This window comes from Panthera leo, chromosome E2, assembly GCF_018350215.1.
Source record: "Panthera leo isolate Ple1 chromosome E2, P.leo_Ple1_pat1.1, whole genome shotgun sequence".
Lineage (NCBI taxonomy): Eukaryota > Metazoa > Chordata > Mammalia > Carnivora > Felidae > Panthera > Panthera leo.
In genome coordinates this window covers 48,193,115-48,205,856 of record NC_056693.1, presented here as the reverse complement: position 1 = coordinate 48,205,856, position 12,742 = coordinate 48,193,115, and the positions used below count along the sequence as shown (strand labels likewise).

General features: G+C 50.1%; 1 protein-coding gene across 1 annotated transcript in view; it reads right to left on the bottom strand.

Moving 5' to 3' along the window:
• Positions 1 to 12,742, bottom strand: part of VAC14 (VAC14 component of PIKFYVE complex) — a 102,133-nt gene that overhangs the window by 69,414 nt on the left and 19,977 nt on the right. Inside the window, exons 10-12 of the mRNA XM_042919806.1 lie at positions 8,403 to 8,466; positions 1,381 to 1,525; positions 1,041 to 1,106 (exon numbers count right to left, since the gene is read on the bottom strand). Of these exons, the coding sequence (XP_042775740.1) occupies positions 1,041 to 1,106; positions 1,381 to 1,525; positions 8,403 to 8,466 (275 nt within the window). The remainder of the gene's footprint in view (positions 1 to 1,040; positions 1,107 to 1,380; positions 1,526 to 8,402; positions 8,467 to 12,742) is intronic.

The following is a 12,742-nucleotide window of genomic DNA, read 5'->3' as shown; positions in this document are numbered from 1 at the left end:
CCCCACACAGCCTGCTACTAGGCTCAGGCGCCTCACGCATAGGAGGTTGTAAGCAATGTCGCTCTCCTTCTCCCCTGGCCCCCAGCTCTTGTCCACTCCCATATTCCCAATGGGCAGATTTGTGGATTCACGTGCCCACTGCCTCATGGGGCACACAGCTTTGCCTAAGGCCCACAGCTGCCCAGAGCCCAGAAGAGGGAAGGAGAGGGACCAGTCAAGGTACAGCCTGCCAGCATCAGACAGGCAGCCTAGAGCTGGTATAGGTGAAGGGAAGGGATGTCACCCTGGCCAATGGCAACACCCACGAGCAATCCTGCCCCTAGGCTGGGAGGCAGGGGAGTCTTGAAAAAGCACTACCATAGCCTGACAGCAAAGGATGAAATGCTGCCGAGAATGGGGTGGGGACGGGGGCCGCCCCCCAGAGGGCTAAGAGACGCAGAGCCCAGCTCTCTCTCCCTTTCTCTGGGCTAGCCTCTCCCTTCTGCTCTTGGTGACCCCGACAAAGCAAATCTTAAAGGGCCAATTTCAAGCCAGAGGTCAGAATGGAGGCTGGCTGCAACGAACAGAACACAACAAGAACTCACAGAGCGGCCAGCATTGCCTGGCCCAGCACTTAGCATCTTCCGAATTACTGCCCCACTGAGCAGAGAAGGAACCAGACAAGCCACTTGCTCGTGGTCAGGCAGCTACGCGGGGCCAGATCTTGCTTTGGGGACCCAACCCAGCCGAGCTGCCCACCACCACACGCCACCCGCCCTGCCCTTCTATAGCCGAGCCAGTTTCCCCCTGAGGCCAATGTCCTCGCTGATACACTGACCCAGTGCTCCTCAGAAGGGCTGGAAGAAGACGTCCTTGTTCCCAAAGTCAAGAGCATTAAACACAGCTTTCCCTGTAAGCGATGCACCTTACCAGATAAGAAGAGAGAGACTTTTTGGGTGCTGATTTAAGAGGACAACAAAACAAGCACCTCTCAGCTACCAGATCCCATCTGTCACTCAAATGACTTAGGCAGCCATGACAGAAGGAAGGGGGTGACCTACCTCGTCAGATTCATCCGACAACGTCTGAAGCAGGATGGGGAAGAGGCTGTCTGTGTGCCGGAACATCTGGAAAGCAGAGACGCCGGGAAATCCGTGAGCTTCCCCCACCCTGGCTCCACCACTGAGCTCAGCGTGGACAGGGTCCCACTGCACTGCATGGACCTCCCCCACACCCCCAGTGCTCCTCAAGCATCTTTCACTCCTCTGCTTGCCAGGGATTTTCTAGAACTGCAGTGACCAGAACCCTACCAAGCATGGGGAGGCCCCAGAAAACTGACATAGACCCAGAAGCAGCCCCAGCTTCGAAGGGCCTATCAGGCTGATGGGCCCAGGGACTCACCTTCCGGGGAGTCTTGATATAGAGGTGGTAGAGCCACTTCAGGACAGCGATCCTGGTCATCATCCCGATGGCCATGTCGCTGAGGTGGCAGTTCAGGACCTGCACGATCCCGTCAAGGTGGAGGGTGACTGGGGCCCTGTCCGTGCTGTGGGTGAGACCGGGAGGAGAGCTGAGTTGAAGCCTGCTATAGCCCGTTCCGCTGAGCGGCAGCGCCACTCTGGCTTTGCAGTCAGAACCACACACATGCTGCACTTTCCTGGGTGCCGTGGCCAGGAGCGGGCAGGCGGCACACCCCCTCCACGTGGCTGGTGGAGGCTAGTTTCACCGCGTGGCCTCAACCCTCCCTCTCCAAGGCTGGGGTTGGTGGAAGAGGGCCAGTCTGCTGGCTGCCTACCCACCTCCCCAGCACTGGCCTAGCTTGTACTGGAGAACACCTCTTTGAGATCACCAAGCTGGGCCCCAGCAGACCTCAGGGATGAAAAGCCGTTCAGCATCCTCAGGCCATTCAGTCCAAACCCTTTGTTGATAAGACAAAACCAATGGATCCAACGAGTCCAGGGGAAAGCCCTGAAAACACCCTTTAAGAGCAGACAGAGTTTTCACCAGGCAAACAAAGAATATTTCTCCAGTAAGGACCTGGGTTCTGAGGACCCAGGTCAGGCAGTTCAGTTGCCTGTCTGTAGAAAACGGTCTCGCGTGGCATTTCTAGGCTGCTCAATTATTCATTGGCAGCAGGAACTTGATGCCAGTGCTTTCCTAATTTGCCCGCAGTCTCTCTGAAGCTCATTTGATGTGAATTCCTAAAGGGACCCATTCTCAGTTCTGTAACTGCTAAACAGAACTGCTGTTTAATATGGTTTGATGATTCCCCACGGTGCTCGTTTAGGGGTGAGAGTGGGTACTTCTATCCTCGGGTCGCCAGACGGGCTGGGCGTGTGATGACAGAGCCCAGCAGTCCTGAGCCTCTGGGCGGGGATGTCACTAATTCCACGGGAGTCATGTGGCTGGAAGTTCTGGGGTCTTTTGCCAACACCTAAACACCTAGGTTCTTTGCTAGCCTAAGACAGACAGGGAAACTAAGGCACAGACAGACAAGTTCAGGGTGGCAAACACAAGCTCCCAATCTCTTCATCACTTTCTCTCTCACTGTCTGATAGAAACGTAATGTGAGCCACACATGGAATTTTACATTTTTGAGTCCTATACTCAAAAGTAAAAAGAACCAGGTAAAATTTTAATGACATATTTTAATGAATATAACATACCCCAACAATATCATTTCAACATGAAGCCAACATAAAAAACAATATACACATCACTCATAGGATACTTCATATTCTTTTCGGTGTTCTAAGTCTTCGAAATCCAGCGTGCATTTCACCCTGACAGCACACCTCTGTTCACACTAGCCACACTGCACGTGCCCAGCGGCCCCGTGACCCTGGCTATTGCCACGGACAACACGGCACTACGGTGTCGGGCTAGCAATCTATCCCAGGGCTTCCTGAGCATTTTCTTTTCTTCTCTGAAAACTTCCTAGAAACTCCCTCTCCTCCTGCTGATGACCAGGACTTACTCTCTTATCGCCAAGTCCTCCTTTTCCCCGTCCTCCTACCTGGCTCCTTCCAGCATGCTATTATAGCTCGTTTCCTTGAGAAGCTGGAGAAGCTCCGGAAGCCTACCTACACCCCAAGGCCTTAACAGAGTGGGAGCTCAGGAGGCTGTGAGGAATGAATGGCAACTGCCCTGATTCTGCCTCTGCATCCTGACCTGGTGAGCCCTCGGTCCACAGTGAGTCCCCTTCCACAGCAGGACATTCCAGCTCCCACATGGGGCCAGGGTGCTGGGACTCTATGCCTGCAGGCCAGCACCACTTTCTTAGCCGAAATGGTCCCCCGGGGAGCAAGGCCTTGTTTTCACTCCCCTGGGGGCAGTCAGGGCCGTAGTGGCCAGCAATGGCTGTGGCCTAAGCTGCCAGTGGGAGGAAGGCAGTGCCAAGCCCAGCCGCTCCGACTCCACCCTGCAAGTCAGGCCCAGAGGTTACCCGATCGGGAAGGGGTGGAGCTCACAACTTGAATGTGAGCAGTCCGAGCCTAGAGTGGCCTCCTCTACCACACGGCACTGCCTCCTAATGGGCCAGGCTCAGGAGAGTCCATTTGCAACTATCCCCTGGCAGGGGCAGCTGAATGGCAGCCCTTATGTGGACTGGCCCGGTCAGACCTGGCAGCCCTGTGTACTGGAGGGACAGAGAGGGGTCGCAGAGACCGTTCAATATATTTTCCTATCAGCACGACAGGCAAAGTCTCTACGTGGGGCGGGAGAGGAGACTGGGAAAGCCTGGTGCTGCTCTGTGTGGGGGGCATTCCAAATCCAAGCGGCCCAAATAAGGGCTCCAACATGTTAGATGGTCCCTGGGCCAGATGGGCTCCTTGATTCACTGTAGTCCCAAGATGCTTCCAGCCAGTTCAATGTCTCTACTGAGGGACAAATCAAGGGCCAGCCCATGGTGGCATCTCCCCATGATGGCGCTGTGTCAAGGCCATATAATGAAGGATTTCGTGGAGCCAGCGCACAAGAACTGGCAGCATTCTGTGCACTGACATTCTCTGACTTTCCCCACAGCAAAAGTTGGCTATGGCAAACCTCCCCAGACACGGGCACCTTCAGATTGCTGGTGAGGCAGGTGTCAGCTTCAACCCACCAAGAACACCATGGCTGAAAGGGACGTCATGGTTCAAGTAACTCAATCCTGCGATGCACAGATGAGACAGTATGGAACCCGTCCAAGGCCATGCGGCCATCAGTTGAAAACTTATTCCCTTAGCCGGAGACACTCTCCCTGGGTCTCACTTCCCTTGGCTGGCTGGAGGTGAGGCTCATGGGAAGCCGGGGCACCCAGGGCACCAGGGAGACTGATCTTAGTGCCTGGGAAAGATTCTACTAGCTGTGGAGGAGGCAGCTCTCAGCCGCTCCGCTGGGCAGGGCCGGCTGCTGTGTGCTGGGCTCCACACATGCACCGCGGGGAGCCAGAAGTCTGTGGGAACCCAGGCCCTTCCTAGAGAGGGCAGGCTGCATGGTGTGCTCAGCTCCTGAGTCCGAGATGGAGTATCCTCTGCCCTGGGTTACCTTACCCAGAGAGCAGATGGGAGCTCACTCACAGTTTAAAATACATTTCTGCATCGGGTCCAAAAAGTCTAGACTAGTCGCTCCTGGGGGTTTCTGAGTTATTTCAAGGTGTCTGCAAAACCCCACTTCCACTGAACATTCTCATAAAGCATCTCATAACTAATGTCTTACACGTATGTGTACGACATTTTCCAAGTGCATGGCACTACTGTAGCTATTAAAATAGCGATTTAATGGGACACCTGGGGAGCTCAGTCAGTTGACTCCACCTTCGACCTAGGTAGTGATCTTGTGGTTCGTGGGTTTGAGCCCCACATCGGGATCTGTGTTAACAGCTCAGAGCCTGGAACCTGCTTCAGATTCTGTGTCTCCCTCTCTCTCTCTGCCCCTCCCCTGCTTGTGCTCTGTCTCTCTCTCTCTCAAAAATAAACATTAAAAAAATTTAACAACAAAAAATAAATAAAATAGCGATTTATTAAACAATACTTCTGATTCTACCAATAAATAATGATAAATTCCAGGGGTCCTCTCTGGGAGGCAACACTTCATTTCTGTAATGTCTAATGTTTTTTTTTTTAAATGTTTATTTTTATTTTGGTGGGGGAGCAGGGAGAGAGAGAGGGAGAGAGAGAATCCCAAGCAGCCTTCACTTTGTCAGCAAAGAGCCCAACACAGGGCTCGAACCCATGAACCCTGAGCCTGTGAGTGGAAATCAAGATAGGAAGCTTAACTGACTGAGCCACCTAGGCATCCCTGTAATGTCTAACTTTTTATGGTACTCATATGTTACATCTCTAATCAAATTAGAAAGAAAGTAAATAAAAAAATTGTTTCTGAATTCCACATTTTTTTAATAAAGTATCTTTACAACTTTTTTTTCAATTTCCAGATGCTAGAAGTTGAGAAGCATGGAATTCCAGATCTTTCTGTTTGCCTTTATGTAGCCAGTGACCTATACCGAAACTCAATGATGACACCACAGTCCTTGGCAAGGCCCCAGGCATTGGAGTGGAAGTCTGTGCATGTAGTAACCTGTCCGGGGCTCCCCTGTCGGGTGGGCTTCTGGGACTCTCCCAGTGCAACCAACAAAAGCCACACCAGTGGGCTTGGGAGTCAGACAGGCCTAGCCTGAACTCCAACCTGGCCACTAATTCCAACCTGGCTGAGTGACTGTGGACCAGAAGTTCACCTCTCTGGGCCTGTTTCCTCATTCATAAAATGGGGATAATAATGAAGTTCTTGTAATAATAATTGTAGCTAAAATGCGTAAAGGGCTTTCTCTGAGCTGGGCACCATTCTGTTCTCTTTACATATTCAATTCATACAAGCTCCACACCCCTAGGAGGTAGGCACTATCATCGCACCCAGTTTAAAGATGAGGAAACCGAGGCAGGGAGCGGTTAAGCTGCTTGCCCAGGGACACAGAGTCAGGATGTGTGCCCGGGCGGTCGGACTCCACTACATAGAGGATTCATGAGAGATGAGGGCAGGCAGTGTGTCTGGACAGTCACAGGGTGGGTTTTTGTTTCTTGGCGATCCTGGAAGTTGCCTTCTTGTCTGAGCTCAGTGCCCCTCTGGCAGCACCTACTGGAGGAAGACTGCCCCTACCCTACTGTCTTCAGCTGCCATCTCCAACGAGTGGGGGGCCCAGGGCCTTGGCACCTGGCTCAGGTTTCATGACTCTGAAGGTCGCCCCCCTCTCTGGCACAGCTACTGACTCAGACTGGTAGCTGCCACGAGGAAATAGCCATTTGTGGGATAAAGAAAGCACGAGATGATTTGCTCTTGGTTTTTTAATTTTAAAAGGGTAGGGTCTGGCACGGGCTCCTGAATGACAGGTCTAAAACAAAATCTGGTTCCAATGAGGCAGTTCCCAGCCTCAGCCTTTAGAGCCGCTCCAGCAAATGGCGCCCCTGCCTCCCAAGCGAGGCGACGAGAGTCATGCCCGCCCGCCATGGTTAGTCAGTGATGTCTGACCTCTGCCTCCTCCTAGACCTTTCTCCACCTCCCACTGCCACTCCCCTGGAGCAGGACAATACCCTGTGGCCTAGACAACGGTGACAAGTCTGCAACAGGCTTCTGTGCTGCCACTTTTGCCCCTCCCTCACTCATCCCCCCTGGAGCTGCCAGAGGGCCTTCCGAGTCACAGGTCTGCACCAGACACTGCCACTTACAGGCAGGCTCCCATAGCCTTCAGAACAAGAGCTGGTCCCTCTGGAGGACACATCTCCCAGCACTTCTCTCCGGATCTCTCCCCCCGCTCCAGAATCCAGGATCCAAAGCTGCCTCCTTAACCTCCCTGGGGCACACAGCACATGACTGGCCCACTCACACACCTGTGCCTCCTTCCACCCCAGCGTGGGAAATGTCAGGATATCCTGAGTTGGCTGAAGCCCCAAATCTAGAAGTTACTCTTTCCCTCAGTCTCTCCTCTCATTCCATCACACGCATCAGCAAATCTGGTCAAGTCATCCTTCAAAACAGATAAGAAAAAGTCTCTCCAATTTTCTCCACGTTCTGCCACTTCTTCAGGCTGAGCCTCCATCTCCTCCCACGGGAAAGAAGCTGTGGCCCCCGAGGTGGTTTGCACTCGCCCGACCCTCCTAATTCTTTCTCTACACAGCAGCCCCCAGGTCTCCGGTCCCTCCTCAGCCCTAAAAGGAATTAATACTACTAATGACCCCATGGGATTGAAACATCAGCGAGATCCAATGACGTGACACAAAGTATTTGGCACAGCCGGGCCAGGAAGCACCCAGTGAGTGATCACCCTTGTCAGCCACTATTCCAGTGAGCTTCAGCTCGGGCACCATGGCACACCCCCAGCACCCTCTGAGTCCCCTGTCACAGAAATCATGCCCTGCTTCTGTTTCCCCACTAGAGAACCTCAAGCTTGGGGACCACACTCAGGGGTCACATCTTTACCTTGGAACCTGTAGGGCTGAAGCCTGGCAGGTACTCTGGAGTATGTGACAACTAACAGGATGAATGAATGAATGAATGTTTACCGCCTTGCTCAAATGATTAGAAGAGGCCCCAGGAGCAGTCCACGTTTATAATCAGTACTCACATACTTTGAAAATGCCCACAGGGTCTTAGAAATAAGAGTAAGTGAAAAAATGATACAAAAGGAGGAAAGATTCTAAAGGTCCGGGGAGAAGAGAGCCTCCTGGGGGTTGAGTGCATATTTTCTCATCATGAGTGACCCCTTCCCCAGGGTCCAGGTTCAGTGTCGGGATGAGAGGGAAGAAACCCCTTATAGAAGAATGCCATCCATTGCAGCCCCACAGGTGCTAATTCTACCCAAAGACAAAGTGACATGGGGCAAGTCCAGGGCAGGTGGAAAGGGACAAAACGGTGATAATTCCCCCTCCAGTGGATGTCATCACCCAGCATACAGTATGTAGGGAACTGCAAGCAATGATCTTGCTGCTTGGCCTGCTCTGCCCCCATGTGGAAGGCTGCACTATGACAGCTGACCCGGCGCCTGGGAGAGGATGGCTCCTGCGGCCCATAGCCTATGCTCTCTTGGACTCTGGAACAGCCTTCTCCTTGTCAGTCTTGTCAGCCCCACGTTATCCCGACAGGCAAAAAGGTTCTGGGCAAAGGTGTCTGCGCGTGTCTCCCTGTAGCTACCATGCACTGGTTCTACGTTTACAACCTGTGTTTACTGACCTCCAACAACTTCTTATCTTTGTCCTTGGGGACAAGGCTACCTGTCCATCAGAACTAGGGGGATTTGGGTTTTCTCAGTGTTCTTCAGATCCCTTCATCAAGCACCCACTGTGCCCCCTAAGGAGAGTTTGCCTCGGGTCTTTACTGCAATTTGCTGCACCCAGGAAAGACCCAGGCCACTTGCTTTCTACAAGCGCCTCTGGCTGGAACAAACCACTTACCTGGCTGGTGTGAAGACGCTGATGCTGCTACTGAAGCTGGAGTCACAAGAACCATCAGGGCCTCCTGGGGACAGTGAGAGGAACAAGGTGTCATGCCAGAGGACCGCTGAAGTCTTCCGAATGAACGAGATGCCTGATATAAGGACACCGACTCTCTAGTCCCCCACATCTTGACTCTGGCTCTTGAAAAGGACTAAAGCTCAGGAGCCCTAAGGACCCAATGCCACCCACTCCCCAAGCTTCTGGGATAGCATCCGTGCTTGTAAGTGTTTAGGCACAGTGATCTCAAAAGAAGAAGGGCACCAGCCCTGAACACATCTGGGAAATCTCAGAAGGGACCGCTGGCCCGAAGGCAATGGATGTTAAAAATGACTCCTGGGATAGTCAACATCATTAGCCATCAGGGAAATGTAAATCAAAACTGCGACGAGGTACCAGTTCACACCCACTAGGACGGCTGAAATACAGATAATGAGTGGTGGTGAGCATGTGGAGAAAACCCTTGGACCCTGCTGGTGGGAATGTAAAATGGTGCAGGTGTTTTGGAAAACAGCCTGGCAATTCCTTAAAGGCTCAACAGAGCTATTACCCTTTGACCCGGCAATCCCACTCCTAGATATATACCCTAGAGAAACGGATGCTCATGTCCACACCAAAACCGTACATCATGTTCATAGCAATCAAATGTCTATCAACTGATGAATGGATAAGTGTGTTACAGCCATAGAGTGGACCATTATACGGCAACAAAGATGCATAAAATACTGATATGTGCTACAACATGGGTGAACACTGGAAACATGCCAACGTTAAGAAGCTAGTCATAAAAGCCTGCAATTTGTGAAATGTCCAAAAGAGGTAGATCTATAAAGACAGAAAGTTGAACAGAATACTTATTCTGAGATTATTTTAATTTTCTGAAAGGTTGTAAAAATAGCACAGAATTCTGTTTACCCTTTACCCAGCTGCACCTAAGATCATACATTATCAAACCAGGAAAGGAACACTCACATAACACTGCTAACACAACTACAGACCTAATGTGAATTTCACTGGTGTTTCCACTTACATCCTGTGTTCCAGGGTAGAATCAGGGACCACATGTTGCATTTAGTTGTCGTGTCTCCCTAGTCCCTGCCAATCTGTGACGGTTCCGCAGTCTTTCCGTATCTTCCACGAACTCGCTATCACTGAAGCCCTGGTCAGTTACTTTGCAGAATATGTTGCTACCTTGGTTAGTCTTGCATTTTCTCATGATTAGGCGGAGGTTACGCATTTTTGGAAGACCACCATCAAAGTGACGCACTTTCTCAGTGCATCATATCAGGGGTATGTGATGTCTGTCTGTCTTGTTACTGATGATGTTGACCTTATCATCTGACTGTGGTAGTGTCTGCTGGGTTTCTTTACAGTAAGTTACTGTTTTCCTTTTTGTAATTAATAAATGTCTTGGGGAAGATACTTGAGACTAGACAAACAGTCTAGTTTGAAAAAACAAACATTTTCCTCAAATGTTCCCCTACTGACTTTGGCATCCATTGATGGATCTATAATAATTACTGTGGAGTTTGCCTAATGGTGATTTTGTTTTCCTCTTTTTTTCTACATTTATTAACCAGAATTCTTCTATAGGAAAATGCAGTCCCTTCCCATCCATCCATCCATCCATCCATCCATCCATCCATCCATATATATCATTATGGGCCCATATTTTATTCTGTGGATTACCAATTAAAACTATCATTATTTATATATTGTTGTTCAAATGGTGCCAGCCTTGGCTTCTTGTAAATTATACAAGTAAAACATATTCTCATTCTAAAAATTTCAAACAAAGTAGAACATGCCCATGTCTCTTTCTAACCTTTAATCTTACTCCACTCTATATGCAGGTAACTACTTCACTGGTCTGGCAAGTATTCCTATCTTTCTTTTTGTTTTGTTTTGCTTTTTAATATGAAATTTATTGTCAAATTGGTTTCCATACAATACCCAGTGCTCATCCCAACAGGTGCCCTCCTCAGTATTTCTTTTTGTTTTGTAACATAAATGGAATCACAGTATGTTTTCTGCAATTTGTTTTTGTTTTTTTTTTTTTTTTTTTTACTTTATACTATAGCTTAGTGTAGTGTTATTCCTGTGAACTATGGACCTCCCTCAACCCGCAAGTAAAGAGGGCCTTGATTTCCACATTGAACAGGAAGGTTCTGAGCTGCTGCCTGCCCCCTCTAGTCCCAGAGGCCCTGTGCGGGACAGGGCACAGCTCAGTGGGGCCAGGCGCAGGCTGGGCCTGATAGAACAGATCTTGGCAAAGGGGAGGAGGACACACGGGGAAGGCTGGTGGGCCAGCCTGGAACGGCAGCCAGGACTCCACGCCCCTGGCTGCCTCCTCCCTCTTGACTTTTAGAAACATGCACATTTGTAGATGAAATGATGCGATATCAGAAATAGGGTTCAAGTTAACTTCCTTTGTTTCGTAGCTTTCACTCTTACATCTCTCCCACGCTTCTTCCTGCACAAGTGTATTTTTCTAGGATCCCACTACAGGGGTACTGCTGGGTGGAAGGGTCAGGAATTCTATATTTTAATCCACGTTGATAAGCTGCTCTTTAGTAAGGTTCTACCACTACACATGCACTTCAGGCACAGAGAAGCAGTCGATCTCCCCAAGCTTCACACAGGGATATTAGTAATCTTTTACATTTTTGCCAAGTTGATGAGTAAAAATGATACATTGTTTTACTCTCCAGTGCTCCCATTTCCAGTCAAGCTGTACATCTGTGGCTGCCCTTTTTGTATTAGTTCCCTCTTTAGAGAATTGTGGTGTAAACGGCGCTAGGAGCAAAGACTCAGAGCCCTCGGGCCTAAATCTGAGCCCTGACCCCCCTACTTACTAGCTGTGCAACTGTGGGCAGCTTACCGACTTTGCCTCCAGTCCCTCACTGTATAACGGGGTAACCAGTACTCACCTCACAGCCTTGTTAGGAGCTAACGTTTGTTAGGTGTTTAAATGGAAAACCTTACCTACATCTCTATTTGTTCCTTGAGAACAAATTCTCTCAAATGTTCATGGCTTCTGACACATGCCACCAAACGTATGTAGCAGACGATATATTCCACCTGCTTACTCTCCCCCCACTAGGAATGCCTCTTCCCCCCTCTCATCTCTACAGGGAGCGTGTAACTAGAGTAATATAATCAGAGTAAAAATCACAGTAATAACCTCCCTTATAATCAGAGTAAAAAAAGAGGTGGGGTGAGGTGGGGGCAGAGTGGAAGCTAAGGAGAAGGAAAAGATCCAGCTCAAACGACCTCCATGGACTTGGCCTGGAGCCCCCAGTCCTCTGTGACCGCATGCAGGGCCACATGATTACTCAACTGTGGGTCTGTCCTGGGCTCCTTGCAGGCAGATGATTTACCTACATCTGCAGGGTCCACAGAAGCTGCCGCTATATCCAGTCCCATCAAAGCCTTGCAAGTGGATGGATTCCATTACACATCTACTAACAGTGGTTGCAAGCCCTCTCCTAGAAACCTTATTTATAATTCTGCCCCTCACCTGGTACAAGAACTTCTACCCCCTAACCCTCCGTGATCCCTCATTTAGGACCCACCAGGGGCACACTACTATCTGGAAAATGTTGATGATTAAAAAAACAAAAACAACAACAACAAAAAACAAGGGAGGAAAAGCCCTGTCCAGAGAACCTCGCTAAGTACATAGGTATGTTATACACATGCATTAAAAATTTGACACTAAAGTACCTGTTTCTGAGAGTGTCTGGCCTTTGCTATATTCTAAAAGCTTTATAAGCAAAAATCTCATTTAAAACTCACCACCACACTACAGGTTTGGTATTATTATCGTTAGCCTTATTTAACAAGTAAGGAATTTGGGGCTTAAAAAGGCTAAGTGGCTTCTCCAAGGGCAACAGATACGAAGTCAGCAGAGCCATGACTCACCAGCAGGCCGTTCTGACCGAGTCTAGGCCAGGACACCTGGGACAATCAGGCAACATCACAGAGAGGAAAAGGGTGCACACGTCAAACACTGCAGGAACTCAGGGAAAGGAGGCCGCATCACGGACCCCTGAAGTGGCAGGGCCAAAGGGGAGCCAAAGCAAGCAGACGGGCTGGGAACAGTGTGGCACAAATGAGGGTCCTGCAGTCAGAGGTGAGGGGGACGCGCACGTGTGCACGTGTATGCTCACGCACAGAAGGCTCGGCTGATGAACCTCCTCGTGGGTCTTGCCCTCCAACAGAGGGAGACCAGGGAGGAGGTTCCCGCCTTTGGCCAGGCGACCGGAGCTGGAACAGTGGAGGAAAATAGTAATAGGAAA